At 43.2% G+C, this 19,589-nt stretch overlaps 1 protein-coding gene across 1 annotated transcript in view; it reads left to right on the forward strand.

Moving 5' to 3' along the window:
* The window catches only part of piezo1 (piezo type mechanosensitive ion channel component 1 (Er blood group)), a 190,040-nt gene that overhangs the window by 112,406 nt on the left and 58,045 nt on the right, over positions 1–19,589 (forward strand). Inside the window, 12 exon segments of the mRNA XM_061691070.1 lie at positions 4,043–4,286; positions 4,925–5,021; positions 6,558–6,723; positions 7,152–7,241; positions 9,398–9,480; positions 10,354–10,385; positions 10,387–10,414; positions 10,532–10,632; positions 12,015–12,159; positions 12,930–12,986; positions 18,369–18,541; positions 18,644–18,750. Coding sequence (XP_061547054.1) covers positions 4,043–4,286; positions 4,925–5,021; positions 6,558–6,723; positions 7,152–7,241; positions 9,398–9,480; positions 10,354–10,385; positions 10,387–10,414; positions 10,532–10,632; positions 12,015–12,159; positions 12,930–12,986; positions 18,369–18,541; positions 18,644–18,750 — 1,323 coding nt within the window.

Here is a 19,589-nt window from a genome sequence, read left to right on the forward strand (position 1 = left end):
CAGTATTCTATCAATCTTCTTTTCACCTGCTCTTACTTATTATATATTCTATATATTGATTATGTGACAGTATACAGGGTGTTCAGAACGTCACTGTGCACTTTTTTAAAACTTAAAAGACAAATTTCAATCTAGCGCTGGAATCGGGTGGAAAGATTGCCTCACCAAAACTCTCTCTTTTCAGATAACCCCCAAAATTACTTGTATAACATTTTAACGTATTCTTTTATGATTCCATCACTTTGTTACACTTCCTGTATAACTTTGCAATGACGGCCATTCTGTGTGTGTGCCTGAATAACAAGTTGTTGTTGTGTCAATAAAGCAGCTGCACTGCTGTACAAGCTAGTGTGTACTCAGGTTAAATTACTGGATCTGACGAACTGAAGGTAGGTTGAGAGACTCCCCATTTATGCCTCAGTAGATGTGTCCCCAGGGGGTGGTCAACTATAGGGTGTTGGGTTTTCTTGCCCACCGGGGTTTGGGAAACGACCGTCCTACATGCCAATCGGCCGTTGCCTTGCGGCAGAACCGCTCGTTAAGGCCACTCTTCCCGAAGAAGAAAGCAATCTTTTGAGGAAGGGATGTCGGGACATTGCTATAGTCAGACGAAAGGTGATACTTCAAACCTCCTTCTCTGTTTAGAGACAGCATTTTTACTTGGACATACAGTATGTCCCCCCTATCCAGAATGTGGATGTTGTTGTCCTCGAAGGAATATCCCTTCTTCTTGAGATGCAAATTAAGAGGAGAAATCATTGAGTCTTCTTTTAAATATCCTTCAAGAATCTTTGAAAACTGCAACAACAAGGAAACAGGTCTATAATTTGTAAACAGGTGTTTGTCTGCAGTCTTGCGCAGTGGTATTACTTATTCTACTCTCATCGTTAGTCCCAATTTTAAATGATAGATTTCATCCAGGATGTGAGTCAATGGAATGCAGCCCCATGGGGGGCACAAGCCAGTGCAAACTGTAGGCCGGTCCCAAGCCCGGATAAACACAGAGGGTTGCGTCAGGAAGGGCATCCGTCTTAAAACTTTGCCAAACAAATATGAGCGTTCATCCAAAGAATTCCATACCGGTTCGGGTGTGGCCCGGGTTACCAATGTCCGCCACTGGCGCCGTCAACCTGCAGGAAATTCAGCCACTGTGGGTCGAAGATGAAGGAGACGTGGAAAGCGGGTTCTTAGGCAGAATGAGAAGAGGAAAGCACAGAGCCTAGAACTGAATGTGGGGACTTTGAATGTTGGGACTATGACAGGAAAGTCCCGGGAGTTGGTTGACATGATGATTAGGAGAAAGGTTGATCTATTGTGTGTCCAGGAGACCAGGTGGAAAGGCAGTAAGGCTAGAAGTTTAGGTGCAGGGTTTAAATTATTTTACCATGGTGTAGATGGGAAGAGAAATGGAGTCGGATTATTTTAAAAGAAGAGTTGGTTCAGAATGTCTTGGAGGTGAAAAGCGTATCAGATCGAGAGATCAGGCTGAAACTTCAAATTGAGGGTGTTGTGTGTAATGTGATAAGTGGTTATGCCCCACAGGTAGGATGTGACGAAGAGGTGAAAGAGAAATTCTGGCAGGAACTAGATGAATTATCTCTGAGCATCCCAGACAGAGAGAGAGTCTTGATTGGTGCAGATTGTAATGGACATGTTGGTAAAAGGAAAAAGGGGTGATGAAGAAGTGATGGGTAAGTACGGCATCCAGGAAAGGAACTTGAAGGGACAGATAGATGGTGGTTGACTTTGCCAAAAGTATGGAAATGGCTGTCGCAAACACTTTTTTCCAGAAGAGGCAGGAACATAAATTAACATAAAGTGATCAGAGAGGTAGGCAGGAGAGTACTTGGTGTAGCTTCTGGCAGGAAAGCGGAAAAGGAGACTTGGTGGTGGAACCTCAAAGTACAGGAAATTATACAAGGAAAAGAGGTTAGCTAAGAAGAAGTGGGACCGAGGAGAGATGAGAAAGAAATGCATTGAGATGCGACGTAGGGCGAAGGTAGAGGTGGCAAAGGCCAAACAAGAGGCATATGATGACATGTATGCCAGGTTGGACACTAAAGAAGGAGAAAGGGATCTATACAGGTTGGCCAGACAGAGGGATAGAGATGGGAAGGATGTGCAGCAGGTTAGGGTGATTAAGGGTAGAGATTGAAATGTGTTGACTGGTGCCAGTAGTGTGCTGAATAGCTGGATAGAATACATTGAGGAGTTGATGAATGAGGAAAATGAGAGAAAAGGAAGAGTAGAAGAGGCATTAAAGAGAATGAGAAATGGAAAGGCACTTGTTCCTGATGACATTCCTGTGGAGTTATGGAAGCATCTAGGAGAAGTGGCTGTAGAGTTTTTGACCAGCTTGTTCAACAGAATTCGAGAGGGTGAGAAGATGCCTGAGGAATGGCGGAAAAGTGTGCTGGTGCCCATTTTTAAGAACAAAGGTGATGTGCAGAGCTGTGGGAACATTTGAGGAATATAGTTGATGAGCCACACAATGAAGTTATGGGAAAGAGTAGTGGAGGCTAGACTCAGGACAGATGTGAGTATTTGGGAGCAACAGTATGGTTTCATGCCGAGAAAGAGTACCACAGATGCATTATTTGCCTTGAGGATGTTGAGAAAGTCAGAAGGAGAAACATTGTCTCTTTGTAGATCTAGAGAAAGCCAATGACAGAGTACCCAGAGAGGAACTGTGATACTACATGCGGACGTCTGGAGTGGGGGAGAAATATGTGAGAATAATATATAGGACATGTATGAGGGCAGCAGAACAATGGTGAGGTGTGCTGTAGGTGTGGCAGAGGAATTTAAGGTGGAGGTGGGACTACATCAGGGATCAGCCCTGAGCCCCTTCCTGTTTGCAGTGGTGATGGATAGGTTGACAGATGAGGTTAGACTGGAATCCCCGTGGACTATGTTTGCGGATGACATTGTGTGCTGCAGTGAAAACAGGGGGAAGGTGGAGGAACAGTTAGAAAGATGGAGGCATGCACCGGAAAGAAGAGGAATGAAGATTAGCCGAAGTAAAACAGAATATATGTGCAAGAATGAGAGGGCCGGAGGGGGCAGACTGAGGCTACAGGGAGAAGAGATAGCAAGGGTGGAGGACTTGAAATACTTGGGGTCAACCGTCCAGAGCAATGGTGAGTGTGGTCAGGAAGTGAAGAAACGGGTCCAAGCAGGTTGGAACGGGTGGAGGAAGGTGTCGGGTGTGTTATGTGACGGAAGAGTCTCTGCGAGGATGAAGGGCAAAGTTTAGAAGACGGCCATGATGTACGGATTAGAGACAGTGGCACTGAAGAGATGACAGGAAGCAGAGCTGGAGGTGGCGGAAATGAAGATGTTGAGGTTCGCTCTCGGAGTGAGCGGGTTGGATCAAATTAGAAATGAGCTCATCAGAGGGACGGCCGAGGTTGGATGTTTTGGAGACAAAGTTAGAGAGAGCAGACTTCGATGGTTTGGACACGTCCAGAGGAGAAATGGTGAGAAAAAGATGACATGCTGTGGCTACCCTCAGGAAAAGAAGATGTGAGTCAATGGATCAGCAATTTCCTCAACTACCGTCTTAACTCTATGCATATCAGTATACTGTATCACCATTGGTGGACGCTTTGATCTTCTTTCTGCGAACAGACGCAAGGTAGCAACACACTGCACAAGTATTTGAAAGCACTTGTTCTCTTAACAGTGAGGCATATTGTTTGGCTAGATTAGGACCCACCTTCCACTAAAAAAGTTCTTGAACCCGCCGACTATCATTAATTTTGTGTAATCTGTCTGTCTTTAATTGTAAAGTGATCAGGGGAGGTAGTATCTGTATTCCCTTTTCGAATGATTCCATTCAATATTTTCCAAATTTCTTTCACATTACTTTTGTTTTTGTCAAGTAGCCCAGCGTAATAATCCTTTGCAAGAACTCATAAGACTGAGCAGTTCATTTTTCCATTTCTTGTCCAGTATTTCAGCTGTGCCTACTTTGTTTTTGTTTTATGAATAATTTGTATAAAGTATATATTTTTTGTCACCTGTGTCCCTCATCTTTCAGGTGTTACCTGGACATGGCTAAGGTTTTGGTTTTTCGCCACTTATTCTGGTTTGTACTGTCAGTGGTCTTCCTCACTGGGGCGACACGGGTCTCGGTGTTTGGACTGGGATACCTTCTCTCTTGTTTTTTTTTGTTGCTATTTGGGACCCAACTATTGGTCAAACCCTCCAGGACACGTCTTGCCATGTGGGATTGTCTCATCATCTATAATGTGGCAGTCATCATCTCAAAAAATATTCTATCAGTAAGTATGAATCAAATGTGCTGCTTTTATGGTGTTCGTCAGAGCTAGGGTGCATGTAATGGGAGGGGTCGGCACGGCGGACGACCGGTTAGCACATCTGCCTCACAGTTCTGCGGACCCGGGTTCAATCCCCGCCCCCGCCTGTGTGGAGTTTGCGTGTTCTCCCCGTGCCTGCGTGGCTTTTCTCCAGGTACTCCGGTTTCCTCCCACATCCCAAAAGCATGCGTGGTAGGTTAACTGAAGACTCTAAATTGTCCGTAGGTATGAACGTGAGCGCGAATGGCTGTGTGTTTGTATGTGCACTGCGATTGGCCGGCGACCGGTTCAGGGCGTACCCCGCCTCCTGCCCGATGATAGCCGGGATAGGCTCCGGCACGCTCGGGACCCTTGTGAGGAGAAGCGGTATGGAAAAAGGATGGCCGGATGAATGGTAGTGGGAGTCAGTGACGTGCTGCTCGTTCACTCCCCTTCAGTCACAGCTAAATCAGTGCAAATTTCGAAGGTTACTTGTTCTCTTTTTCCATCCATTTCGTAGCCATTTTCTGTTATTGGGTAAATGTATTTGCAGAAAACCGTCACGACTGGATATTCGATTTGGATTCATGTCAATATTAATTGTGTATCTCTGTATGTTTCAGATTCTGGCATGTGTGTTTGTTTTCGAAATGCAGAAGGGCTTTTGTTGGATGATCCAACTCTTTAGTTTAGTCTGTACAGTCAAAGGATACTACGATCGTAAGTATCATCCTGGAGTTATTTGCAACTCGGTATTTGTGTAAAGCATTATTGGATTGTGGCTGATCTTTTACACTGCACGGTCGGAGCACAAGTTCTTATTCTCATTTTTGAACTGTGTGACTCTTTGTGACTCCTTGTGACCATGCAGGGTCCCGAGTTAAACAGATACTTGCTAGCATACGAGTGGTGTCGCACAGTGTGTGGGGTTCCGCAACTAGTTTTCATTTGTCGCCAACCAGTGCCACTCGTTTGGCCGCATTTACAAATGGCAAATCGCAATAGCGCACACGCTTATGGCCAATCAAAATGCCAGACTGTATCAGATGATCTTTCTGCTTTTCTTTTCATCTATGAATTCTAATTTTGCAATTTTGTTAGTTTTGGGTAAATGTCTCCCATGTTGAAACGGCCGCACTTAAATCCCTATTTCCCAAAAGTGATTGATGATTTACAATTTTAGGCATTCATAGGAAAGGCAATCCTTATTGACACACCAAAAATGGTGGGGGCTCATTAACATACTGTACTCTTCTTCTTTTTTAACGGGAAAGACAAAAGCGCCTAATGTTCAAGACATAAATAGTGTCATAAAAGTCATAGGAGTTGCACGATTTGCATGAGTTGCCCTTCAAAGTGCAGAAATGATCCGAACTACTCATTCAACCCATTACACACATGATACAATTGTAATCACGGTAAAGACACGCAATCATTCCAACACTGTCACAAATTCATCTCAAAATAACGGCATTTATTTTGCTGTCTGCTATTGTGTGAATGCAAAGTGGCTTGCCTCATCCTGGCAATTCAGCTCACGGGTCCGTCTGGTGTATTGCAACAACCTAACGAGGCTCTCTCCGGTCTCATAAAGACATCTTGAGTGACAAAGAAGGACAGTTTGTACAAGAACCCCCCCACCAAAAAAAAGGAACTCTGAAGACACAAAGATTCATTTGTGTTAGTTTTCATGGGAGAGGCATATTAGGCAATAGGAGAAAAATCCCAAAATGTCATGAGCATCTTCAACAAACAAATCATGAAACTACATTTTGGACACCGATCGGTAAGTCACGTTCGGACATTACAAGTTTGAAAAATATGACTTTGGATTTTGTTTTCTGCGAAACAGTTATGACCTTTTGATGGATAATAACTGCCAATAATTCAAATACTATTTTTAATGAATCATGTCATCATGTAAAAGTTTCTCCTATTAAAGAAATACATTGGAATTATATGTAAATGACATACTCCAGGTAGGAGACCATCTCGAGGTTGTCAGAAAATTCCATTTTGGTGAGTTTCTTGGACAACAGGCAGGACTGTAACTTGGAACTGCTTAAGTTTTGGGGCAATACAATGAATACACTTTATAAATGTCCAAATTGTACCTCTTTTGAGCTGATTGGAGTTCATTGCAACGGGAGAATTGTTTTGAAACTCTAAAATGTATTATAATCCTCCTGGATCGACGACCACAATATATTTTTAATTGTGTATGCGTGTGCATGTTGTTGTTGTTTTTCTCGCCAGCAAACCGAATTAGTGACAAGAACTGTAGCCTCCCAATAGAGGAGGCTGGGATCATCTGGGACAGTATTTGTTTTCTCTTCCTGTTGCTGCAGAGAAGGGTTTTCCTCAGTTTCTATTTCATTCATGTCGTAGCAGAATTGCAGGCGTTCCGCAAACAGGCCTCAAGGTAAGACACCATAAACAGAGGTCCAGTTTACACTACAGTGCTGAACAGAAAACAGATATGAAGTTGTAGGCCTGTTTTTTTGTTTTTGTTTTGGTTTGGGGTTTTTTTTTTTTTTTTTACATGACAATGGCATTTTGTAACCAGAAAAACATGAAAAGTGTTTTGGGCTTTGTATGTAATGTTCTAATCCCAGACAAATGCGATAAAGCGAATCAGACATGACCTCGTTTGTTTTCTGAAAGGGGATATCACCAACTACTGGCACGCGCATTATCGTGTTCTCCGTGATTATTGCGGGCCGGCTTGAGCATTTTCATAATTTGATGTCTGTGCATGAAGTTGTGAACTGTTTTCTACTTTGCATTCTTGTAGTTTGTGAAGGCAATGGTAATTGTTTTGTTCTTCTAATGGCATCCACATCTTTGCAGGGGGTTTGAGCTCTTCAAAGCCACCATAATGAAAAACATTAAATCACACCAACAGGCTGAGATAAAATCCTTATCCCAGCTCAAGAGATCGTAAGTGTTCAAAGATCAGTGTGTGACACAAAATACTTACGTATACATACATCGGCTGAAATATGTGTCTAACACGTCACCACGTGTTGGTAACATCCATACATACAAAGAAAGTAGAACCAATAAGATCGGAAATTCAGTTGTGTGTAAAAGTGTGAAATGACACAGGGAGAAAGTATTGAACACATGACGAAAGGGAGGTGCAAATAGGCATGGAAAGCCAAGACACACCTCAAATCGATCAATAATCAAACAGCGATCCAGCCCCTTGTCAGTGCAAATGAATATGAGCTGGTTCAGTCCTAATTGATGGCCGACAAAAAGGTCCCATTGCCAAGGTGTGAGTCAAGACACATCTCATGATGGGGAAGAGCAGAGCGCTCTCAACACCATCGCAAAGTGATTGTTGCAAAACATAATGGCATTGATTACAGGTGAGCACGGTTGGGGCCAGAATACGGAAGTGGAAAGCCAATCATTCCACCAGGAGTTTGCCTAGGTCAGGCGCTCCTCGCAAGATTTCTGACAGAGGAGTGTAAGGAAGAATCAGAAAAGTTGTCCGAGAGCCAAGGACCGCCCGTGGAGCGCTTCAAAAAGACCTGGAATTAGCAGGTACTGCGGTCACAAGGAAAACAGTGAGTAAACGCACTCCGCCGCCGTGGCCTGGATGCACGCTCATCACGCAGGACCCAATTCCTGAAAAAAAAAGCATGTCAAAACTTGTTTAAAGTTGGCTGAACAACATTTGGACAAGCCAGTTAAATACTGGGAAAATAGTCTGTTGTGATGGGAGCAAAATGTAACTGTTTGGATGCCATAATGCCCACCACGTTTGCAAAGGAAATGGCACAAACACCAGACCAGCAGTGAAGATCGGAGTTTGGAACATGATGGCGTTGGGGCTACTTTTCCGCAAACGGTACTGTTTAACTTCACATTACTGAAGGAAGGATGAATGGGCGAATGCACCGAGACATTCTTGACAAAAATCTGCTGCCATCTAAGAGGACGATGCAACTGAAACGAGGGTGGACATTTCATCAGGATAATGGTCCAAAACATACTCTCAATTGGTTTCAAAGAAGAAAAAAAATAAAGCTGCTAGAATTGCCCAGCCAATCACGTGACTTGAGTCCAGTCGAAAATCTATGGAAAGAACTGAAACTCAAGCTCCATAAAAGAAGCCCACGGGACCGTCAAGATTTGAAGACTGCTTGTGTGGAGGAACGGACCAAAATCACACCCGAGCAATGCATGCGACTAGTTTCTCCATAGAGGAGGCGTCTTGAAGCTGTCATTGCAAACGAAGGCTTTTGTACAAAGTATGAAATAAATACCAGTTGCTGTGTTCAATGCTTTTTCCCTGTGTCATTTCACATTGGTACACACAACTTCATTTCTGATCTGATTTGTTCAACTTTCTTTGTATGTATGGATAACTAATAACTGGAAGCGCTTAACAGATTTACATTGATTGAATTGGTTAAGGCATAGCGTTTAGTTCCCAATTTTCCCCTAAAAACAAAAAAAACCCAACACTTTTTGTCATATTTATTAAAACTGTCGGTATAAGATGACGGTCATGCCTACATGAATAAAATTATCTTGTGAGGAAAAAACAGCCCTCTCTTGCCTCATTATGCCTATAATTTGATTTGTAAGAAGCCTCCACACCCAAGGAAAAAGAACCAATCAGTGAAAGAAGGCGTGACTGATGAGGAGTCAATCATTTCATACATTCAGTCATTCATTTTAGTGCGAGACCGAGGGCACAGGGGGGTGCCCACTGTGAGTGGACGAGAAAGGATTGACATCTTGTCAGCCATGCCTCCTCTCTCTGATTGGTTGTTTTTCCTTAGGTGTGGTGGTTTCTTGCCAATCAAACAGATGTGACAGTTTTCACAAATGTGGCAAAAAGTGATTTGGGGGGGGGGGGGGGGGGGGGGGAATTGCAAACTTCCTCTTGAAGCCAAATCAGGAAATGGATCATCTATCGTGGGAAATGTTCAACATGATCATACACTGAAGTTTGTCTGGTAGCTGTCCGGCATAATAATACAGTAAAAAGTCAAAATATACTGTATTACCTGTCGAGAATGCATGCTTTGCGATTTACAATGCCAGACCTAATTTGTCTTCCTCTCAATGTCTATCAGAATGCACAGAATCCGCTCCAGACAGCAGAGGTACAGGGATGGACATAAAGGGATTGAAGAAGACAATCCGAGTCAAAGCGCAGGTAGGACTCACGAGTGCATACGTACGGACAAAAACCCGACGGTAGAGATGTGTCCGTCTTCTTTCGGCTCGGTGTCCTACCGTTTCCGTGTGCCTCGCATAGTCTCAGTCAACAGGCAGACAACTCCATTCCCAATTACAACACAAGTTGACATTCTTAATGCAGACCGAACAGCCGAACAGGAAAAATAAAAAAAAAACAACAACAACAAAAAAAACATCACCGGCGAGTCGTTTTTATGAGCCTAGACGAATTAGTGTGCTTCATTGTTCCAAATCCGACTTGAGAAAATAAACTGATATTGTACCAAAAATAGCAGAGACGTGTGTTTTGTTAACACCGCAGCCATGTCGCTTGCTCTGTCTGCGCTGCACTTTCCGCACAATAGACAGGAGATAGAATAGTCATCAAATGGCCGCCACGTCAATGCACCACATTCGACATGGCTGCCACGTAGGTACGGGAGGCGCATCTTTTGGAATTGGATCTAGTCATCTTGTATGTCGGTGACCCAGAAATATATGATTCCCATTCTCTGCCTGCATTGCGCCACAGCCCCAGCAAACAACAGCGGCCAATTCTGGAACGAACAGACTTTGTCAACGGCAGTTTAAGCGACAAATGAAAACTTTTTGGGGACACATTGTTCACTCCCGACGGCCCGTTTGATCCGATATCCGTTTTATCAAGGTTCCGCTGTATCTGTATTCCATGATGATACGTTGCAGGGTCTCATGGTTCCAGGGCAGGGACTCATTGTTTATAGACATGTGTATCCTGGGACTCACATAGTTTTCAAGTGCAAAATGATCAATGTGTGATATCTTTGTGTGTGCACGGGCGTGCGTTTGTGGGTGTGTTTGTGTTTTCAAGAAATGAGGACGGAGAGAAAAAAGGAGAGCTTTGTCTCAACCATGGCTGGACCATGCAACAGGTACTGTATAACAAGCACATGCAACGCCACTGAGAAACTGCACATGTATTTCTGATTGTATTGACACTTTAATGTAGTCCAGAATAGAAAACTGCAATGTATTTCCTTTACAAACAGTTCTGCATTCAGGAGGGTACGACCTGTTTGAATCAGACAGTGAGGGTGAACATGAACTGTTGTCAGAGGAACACAAGCCTCAGAAGCAGACCGCCTATCAGGTCAGACACTTTTCCGTAATTGTTAGACTTTTGTGTCGACGCCGATTGGCCACTTGCACAATAATATATGCACAAGAGTTGTATCAAATATCTCGCTGACACAAGAATATTAAGATCATAAATTGTCATAGTAAACCTATTAAGACAATACAAGGTACGGTCGAAAATTAATTGCCCCAATTTAAATGTCCACGGTTTGTAGTTTAAAGACTTGTCTGAAGGTTTATTAAAAAAAATATATAGTTACGCCTGTCCTTCTTCTGTTAGCCATTTTGGAAATGATGTCATTGTTAGATGCCCGTCAAAAGAAGAGAGCTCTGATTGAATTTCTTGCTTTGGAAGGGGAACCGCCACATTTTCAAAAGGTTGCAAAATGGGAATGGGTTGAGGGTTAGGCCACGACCCGCAGCACCTCAACGCGAAAATATAAGACCCGTGCAACAAATGCGACACTGTCATTACAGCAGGGGTCACCGACCTTTTTGAAACTGAAAAAAAGGAATTTGCTCAAATTACCTTTTATTGGCTGCACGGTGGGCGACTGGTTAGAGCTTCTGCCTCCCAGTTCTGAGGACCGGGGTTCAATCCCCGGCCCCGCCTGTGCGGAGTTTGCATGTTCTCCCCGTGCCTGCGGGGTTTTTCTCCGGGCACTCCGGTTTGCTCCCACTTCCGAAAACCACGCGTGCTAGGTTAATTGACGACTCTAAATTGCCCGTAGGTGCGAATGTGAGTGCGAATGGTTGTTTGTTTGTATGTGCCCTGCGATTGGCTGGCGACCGGTTCGGGGCGTACCCCGCCTCCCGCCCGATGACAGCCGGGATGGGCTCCGGCACGCCCGCGGCCCGCGTGAGGAGAAGCGGCTCAGAAAATGGATGGATGGATGGATGGATGGATGGATGGATACCTTTTATTATGTTATTATTATATGCCATCATTAAGTGCTTTCATGATATATTTACGTGAAGACACGAAGCATTGGAAATTAATTGGGAAACAGATAAATATCAATATGTATCTTGATATTTATCTGTTGGCGCTCTCACTCTAGTAGCACCTGGCAGATCCATAGCGGTCTGGCATCAGATGAGTTAGCCACGTCTCTTGGAAAAAGTCAACCCTTTCCAAAATCCCACACACGCTAAAATATTTGAGGCGCTTCAGGAGGCTTTTTAGGAGGAAGTGGTATGAAACAAACACAATCTCCTCTTTTGTGGCTATTTCTGTTCACAATGACATCAAATTTGGAAGTAAATTACATAATCTCGTTACATGTAATTAGTTAACTCTCCAACACTGAGAATATTGTACATGTGGTCATATGTCACGTGACATACAATGTTTTCATTTTTGTTTTCATTGACTTACTTGCTTTCCTCTCCTAGTTGGCTTATCAAGCATGGGTGAACAACGTGAAAAGAGCTCTGAAAGAGCATCAAGGGAACCGAAGACAACAGAGAAGATTTGAAACCGTCGAGGATGAGAGTTCCACACCGCAGACATCACAAGAGGAGGCTTGCTCAGTGACAGGTATATATTTGGACATTTTATTCTGAGACATTCCAGCTGAACATGGTACCTGAACGTTCAGTCACAATTCAATTTCAATTTGGTTGATGTTCAAAGCCCAAGTTTGTTTCCATGACTGAGCAAACATTTGAACTTTGGGGTGTATGTTTTACCAGAATATTGTTCAAACACCAAATGGAGGTTTTGGCACGTTTGAACTTCGAGGTACCATTTGAAATGATCAAGTCAATTTGAATTATATCGTGCAAGTTATCATGAGGCACTTTACCCCCGGTTGTGTAGTGCTGGATGGAGCTACCTTTTATGCAGACAGTGCTAGCCCCATTCCTGGTCAGTGCACCAATGGCCGCCCTCTGCCGCTCACCAGTCCGGATAAAAATGGCAACTATGACAGGGAAAAGCCGAAGGTCACTTCCCTTTCTTGCTTGAGGCGCTTCATACAATGAGCAAGTCAAGAACTGTCGGGCCGAAACCCCCTATGCCCAAATTTCGTAAATTCGGTATGTTCTTATTTCAAATTCCTGACACAAAAAGAAAAAGACAATTTGTGTGATTATTAATCCCTACATTTTTAACTTTGACTGTATTGTCATTATTTTTGTCATTGTCATAAATTACATATTTGGATTATTCTCAATGATCAGTTCAATAACCAAGCTACAGGACCGTGGGTACGCACTCTATTACAACTCCCGTATTTAAGGCAATATGACTAAATTGAAACGTTACCAGATTTGATGAGTAATGCAAACTCAATGGTGTTTCTGTAGGCTCAGAGGAGAATGATGTGTTCGAAGATCCTCAATTGAAGGAGCCGGAGGAGTTTGGTAAGTTCATATTTTCTTTTCCTCCTCCACACGCGGTCTTACGCATGATCACAGTGAAAGAAATACCTGCTTACTGGACATACTAGATTCTCGTTGTTTCATGAAAGGGAATCAGTCAAATTAATTATGGTCATTTCATATATATATATATATATATATATATATTTCCTGATTTGTAGTGCTTTGCAATAAAACAACAGGGAAAATGGCTTATTTTTATTTATATTGTTTCAGGTGTGATTTGAACTGTTCAGCCAGTTTTAATGGCTAAAAACAAAGCACTGTGAGGTTTGCACCAGAAAAATATTTTAGGAATGGTGTTAATAATAAATAGAGAGCGAAATAAGTGAACAAACCTGCTCTTGGTAGCAACAAATGTAAGCCGGAAACATAGTCCAGTAGTTGACGTTGTCACTCGTTCTCCTCTTTTGTTCGACCAAGTTCCCCCACCTTGCACTCTGTTCTTTCAAAAGCTGCAAATATTTATTTTATGGCTGCACTTGGTGATTTGTTGAAGGACCTGGGACTCTGGGGTCAAGGCCTACACGAAACCATCAAATCGACTTCTACTGCTACCAAACAAGCCAGTCGCTGGCTCTGGATAAAAAGGAGAGACAGCACCTGGACCCAAAAGCAGCACTAATAACAGAGCAACCAGAGAATTCAGAGCTCAGGGGGGCTCACCTGGGATGCCAGGTGTTGCCGATGAGCCTTCTGGAGTTGTTATGGACAAATCATCGAAACACTGATGAAGGAGGGTACCCACCTGATGACCCCAATGAAGCCAATGTGTCACAAATTCAGCACAAAGTGCCTCTTTCGCATCCAACGGAAAGATTTGTATCAATTCGGGCAGCACTGGTCAAATGGGATTGTAACTGAGGTGGATTTCCGGGTCTGAGAAAGCGTTCAACCCCGACCGGGTTGCAAAGGCGCCATAACACAGCCGCGGCTCCACAAAAGAGTGAACAGCCTCCTTTATCCAAACACCGAAGCGTCTTCTGACCAAAATGTACGGTACTGTTTTCAGGCTGCTTCCCCGCACGCAGAGCCGCGGCGGGTCCGCTCCGCCAACCCGGAAGTAGAAAGCCACGACGCAACTCTGCCGTGATCACATCCGCCCGGCACACGCCTTAATTTATCTATGATTTAATTTATCTTCCACTGCATACCCATGCATACACACAATACTTTTACATTATTTATTTATGTCATAAATATTATGGCTACGTAGGCGGCACGGTGGACGTCTGGTTACAGCGTCTGCCTCAGAGTTCTGGGGACCGGAGTTCAATCCCCGCGGGGCCCCGCCTGTGTGGAGTTTGCGGGTTCTCCCCCGTGCCTGCGTGGGTTTTCTCCGGGCACTCCGGTTTCCTCCCACATACCAAAAACATGCATGGTAGGTTAATGATAGACTCTAAATTGCCCGTAGGTGTGAATGTGAGTGCAAATGGTTGTTTGTTTCTATGTGCCCTCAATTGGCTGGCAACCGGTTCAGGGTGTACCCCGCCTCCTGCCCGATGACAGCTGGGATAGGCTCCGGCGCTCCCGCGACCCCTGTGAGGATAATCGGCTCAGATAATGGATGGATGGATGGATGGATATTATGGGTAGCCCTTAAAGCGCTTTGTAGCTATGTACATTTATATTAATATAATTATATTGATTATAGTTCTAGGGTTTTCTTTATATTGTGTACACAGTTAAGACATCGTATCACACAGAATATTCGTATCAGTCACACTTAGGCCACGTTTTATTTTTTTCTAAATCCCCTGCGAGGCTCTTTTGCATCCAAACAGAGATCCCATGGATTAGAACTCAAATTTCCCCACCGCTTTTTTGACGATCTGTGCTCAGACTAGCCAAAAATGAATACCCGCAAGGAATGGAACACCGTCGTTCATTAATGACATCATCACGAGCCCATCGACACCAGTCTCATTTGTGCATACATGCTAACTTGTCCTCTCACAGATCGTTGCGGTAGTGACTTAATCCAATAACCGCCGACGTCACTTCTCTCACAGACCACGCTTTCACTCGTTCTGCTAAGTTGTAACCTGGCCAGGTTGTAGTCAATTGGTAACTAAAGACTATGGGCTCTTGTACTCACAGGGTGACGTGACTTGCTAATATACGGCCTGACTGACATCAAGCGGCTATGCGACCGCAAACATTCGCATGAATGCATCCGTTCTGAAGCCAAGCGCACGCCCCCTGTCGAGCATTCTACCAGTAACACTTTGTTTCCTTCGTCGGAAACTCTCATTTGACTTCATCGCGTGTCTCCACATCCATCCAGGAGGGCCATCCCCTCTTTCACTCTTAATCTTTTACTTTTAAACTTAAACCATAACAAATTTGGACGAAGAATTCAAAGCTCCACTCGACACAGACCCCTCCGCACCGTTCCCCTTCTGCCACAACTGCTACCACCTTCGGCGACAGCACGCAGCCGCCAGGTACACACGTGACGCTCACCTTGTAGCCGGCGTGGAACCTCGTCGGCCCCGCGGTGAAGTCGACCGGCAGCCACAACGAAGAAGATCCTGTTTGTGACGCCATTTGCGGTGGATTTCCGGGTCTGAGGAAGCGTTCAGGTCGAGTGGAAGCAAAGAATACTCTGAGACACAGGCGGATGGGCTAAATTAGGTTTATTGAACAAACCTTTGTGTCTTAACAGCGGTTTTCATGGTCCGATTCGCTGTGAGCCCACCCCGAAAATTTCGGACACAAGCTTATAAGTCTCGCATCCGTGGGCATACTCGTAGGTACCGCCCTTAGGCCTGATTGGTTCCCTAAGGTTTGAATTGTACAACTACTTCCTCTTGGTGTCACTTTTGGTCCCTCAGGTGGCCCTCTTTTCATTGAAACAACCGAAACCCAAAGTGACGCACCAAATGACGGTCGTAACCTTTGATGTTACACCAGCAGCCTCCGTTTATGGCTGAATTCATTGTTTACCCAGAAAACATATTGTCCTGTAAACTGCAGGGGCAATTTACGGATAAGGATTTGGTCTCGGTAATGCAATTTCCCTCTTTGAAGCTGAAAGTTGAAAGAGAGATCTCTGAAGCAGGCAACACTTCTGCAGCCATCCTGCTATACTGTAAAAATGTCTCTCTTCAAGTCCATACATAACCGCCAGTCCTTTGCTTGAACTACGGTTCTAAGAAGAAACATAAAGGCAAGCAGCAGACTCATTTGTACTCCAACCCCAATTCCAATGAAGTTGGGACGTTGTTTTAAACATAAATAAAAACGGAATACAATGATTTGCAAATCATATTCAACCTTTATTTCATTGAATACATTATAAAGACAATATATTTAATGTTCAAACTGATCAACTTGATTGTTTTTAGCAAATAATCATTAACTTGTAATTTTATGGCTGCAACACGTTCCAAAAAAGCCGGGACAGGTGCCAAAAAAGAGTGAGAAAGTTGAGGAATTCTCATCAAACACCTGTTTGGAACATCCCACAGGTGAACAGGCTAATCGCTAACAGGTGGGTGCCATGATTGGGTATAAAACGAGCTTCCCTGAATTGCTCAGTCATTCACAAGCAAAGATGGGGCGAGGGTCACCTCTTTGTGAACAAGTGCGTGAGAAAATAGTCGAACAGTTTCAGGACAATGTTCCTCAACATACAATTGCAAGGAATTTAGGGATTTCATCAGCTACGGTCCATCATATCATCAAAAGGTTCAGAGAATCTGGAGAAGTCACTGCATGTCAGCGGCAAGGCCGAAAACCAACATTGAATGCCCGTGACCTTCGATCCATCAGGCGGCATTGCATCAAAAACCGACATCAATGTGTAAAGGATATCACCGCGTGGGCTCAGGAACACTTCAGAAAACCAATGTCAGTAAATACAGTTCGGCGCTACATCTGTAGGTGCAACTTGAAACTGTACTATGCAAAGCAAAAGCCATTTATCAACAACACTCAGAAACGCCGTCGGCTTCTCTGGGCCCGAGCTCATCTAAGATGGACTGATGCAAAGTGGAAAAGTGTTTGTTTGACGAGTCCACATTTCAGCATTTCAGCTGTGATGGTATGGGGCTGTGTTAGTGCCAATGGCATGGCTAACTTACACATCTGTGAAGGCACCATTAATGCTGAAAGGTACATACAGGTTTTGCAGAAACATATGCAGAAACATATGCTGGTTTTGCAGAAACATATGCTGCCATCCAAGCAACGTCTTTTTCATGGACGCCCCTGCTTATTTTAGCAAGACGATGCCAAACCACATTCTGCACGCGTTACAACAGCGTGGCTTCGTAGTAAAAGAGTGTGAGTACTAGACTGGCCTGCCTGCAGTCTAGACCTGTCTCCCAATGAAAATGTGTGGCGCATTATGAAGCGTAAACTACGACAAAGGAGACCCCGGACTGTTGAACAGCTGAAGCTGTACATCGAGCAAGAGTGGGAAAGAATTCCACCTACAAAGCTTCAACAATTAGTGTCCTCAGTCCCAAACGTTTATTGAATGTTGTTAAAAGAAAAGGTGGTAAGCATGACCCTGTCCCAGCTTTTTGGGAACGTGTTGCAGCCATAAAATTCTCAGTTAATTATTTGCTAAAAGCAATAGTTGATCAGTTTGAACATTAAATATCTTGCCTTTGTAGTGTATTCAATTAAATATAGGCTGAACATGATTTGCAAATCATTGTATTCTGTTTTTATTTATGTTTAACACAATATCTCTACTTCATTGGAATAGGGGTTGTACATGCATCCCTTGTGGTCCCCTAACCCAGGAGTACAGATCCATATAGAGAAGCTGTGGCCACAAAGCACCAATTCTGGACCCGATCAGCACTGAAGATTGGATCACAGTGGTTGCTAATGTAGTGGGCTAAGATCATGCAGAAAATCTCTCACAGCAAGGTGCTCAGCATATCTGGCCCACAAGCTAGGCAAGGCCCCAGGACAAAGAAGCCAAGGAAACTCTTGGATGGTCTAGATGGATAGAGTTCTGCATTATTGGTTGAAACAATTCACTGCGCCTGAAGGTGTCAAAGTTTCCTCTGCATAATCTACGTAAACCCTCCACGGATGTAAAATGTTGATTAATGGGAGAATATTTTTGGCTATTTTTAATTAAATCACATACATTAAACCTGGAATAAAAATTAATACTTTACTGTAAAACTTACTTCTGTATTTTCAGTTGTATCTTACGAGGGATATTTAGTACATTATAACTGCTTCTTCCTCCGTGTTTTGTCTCACCCTGCTTTTGATAGCATTATCTGGTTATCTTTTTGGTTATGGAATGCAATGTATATGTTATATGTATCTAAAATCATACAGTATCTCTTCCCATTCTCTTGCACACTGTTTCCATGTGTCTGTGTTCTACAGGTCATGGCGAGATTGTTCAGAGGATGTTGGATATCATACGTTTCTTATGGGCCATAGTACTAGCCATCATGGATGGATTGACCCAGTGGCTTAACCTGCTGACGAAACAGTACAGGGAAACATCGGCTGTTCTGTGCAATGAACGCTACTTTTTCATACACAAGATACAGCAAGTAAAGACAATTTATGGAAAATTTATCTGCAAGCACGCATACTGTAATGAACTTTCCTGAAGCACTTCTTATCTAAATCCTGTAAAACTCTTGTGTTTCCAGTCTCAAACCCCATTAGACTCGACGACTGACCAATCTCAAGGAAGTGATAGTCCCACACTGGATACTTATTTGATACAAACTGAGACAGAGTCCCCAACTCAATACAGGTTAGTGTGAAAAAGAATTTTTAAAAAGCATACTTTTAATCTTACAAGATGTACTTTCCTTGATGTTCATATGTGTGATGAGCAGTGTTGTACCTGAATGAGTTCAATGAACGAAGGTTCATGAACTAGTTCATATTTTGTGCGAACATGAATTGAACTTAGTTCATTTCTACCTGATAAACGTATATGAGATTGCACTCATTGCGGGGTCAAAGAATGGTTTCGAATAAAAAATGTTGTGGTAAGTTATTTGTTGTTGTGTTTTTTTTATTTGCTGTTATCTTTAGTCATTTGTTTTTGTGATTAGCTAGTTGTTGTGTTTTTTGATTTGCTGCGGTCTTTCGTTATTTGTCATTGTGATGAGTTATTTTTTTGTTGTGTTTTTTGCTGTTGTGTTTTGTTATTTGTCGTTGTAATGACTAATTAGCTGTCGTGTTTTTTAACTTGCCGTTGTGTTTAGTAATTTGCTGTTGTGTTTTCCACTTCAGGACCACCGTAGTATTGCCGCTAAGTTGCGACCCAATTTTATAGAAGTTAACAATAAAGAAGATTTATAGTTAAAAAACAGCCCTTGAAAACAATTACATCATATTTTCACATAACCACACGATGCTTACATGTTAAAAGTGCATTTTAAAGGACCATATTAAGAAACTGAAAATAAATATTCCAACTACATGTATAGATAAATAAGTAAATAAAATATCACAATCGCACAAAAATACGGCCAGTTTATTGGCCAAAGTTTATATCCAACTACCAAATGGTAATTTTTAACTCCTTTTCATGCGCCTAATACCTAGGGCATGAACAAGCTATTCAATATACAACCCCAATTC

The sequence above is a fragment of the Phycodurus eques genome, chromosome 11 (genome assembly GCF_024500275.1).
Source record: "Phycodurus eques isolate BA_2022a chromosome 11, UOR_Pequ_1.1, whole genome shotgun sequence".
NCBI classification, from domain to species: domain Eukaryota; kingdom Metazoa; phylum Chordata; class Actinopteri; order Syngnathiformes; family Syngnathidae; genus Phycodurus; species Phycodurus eques.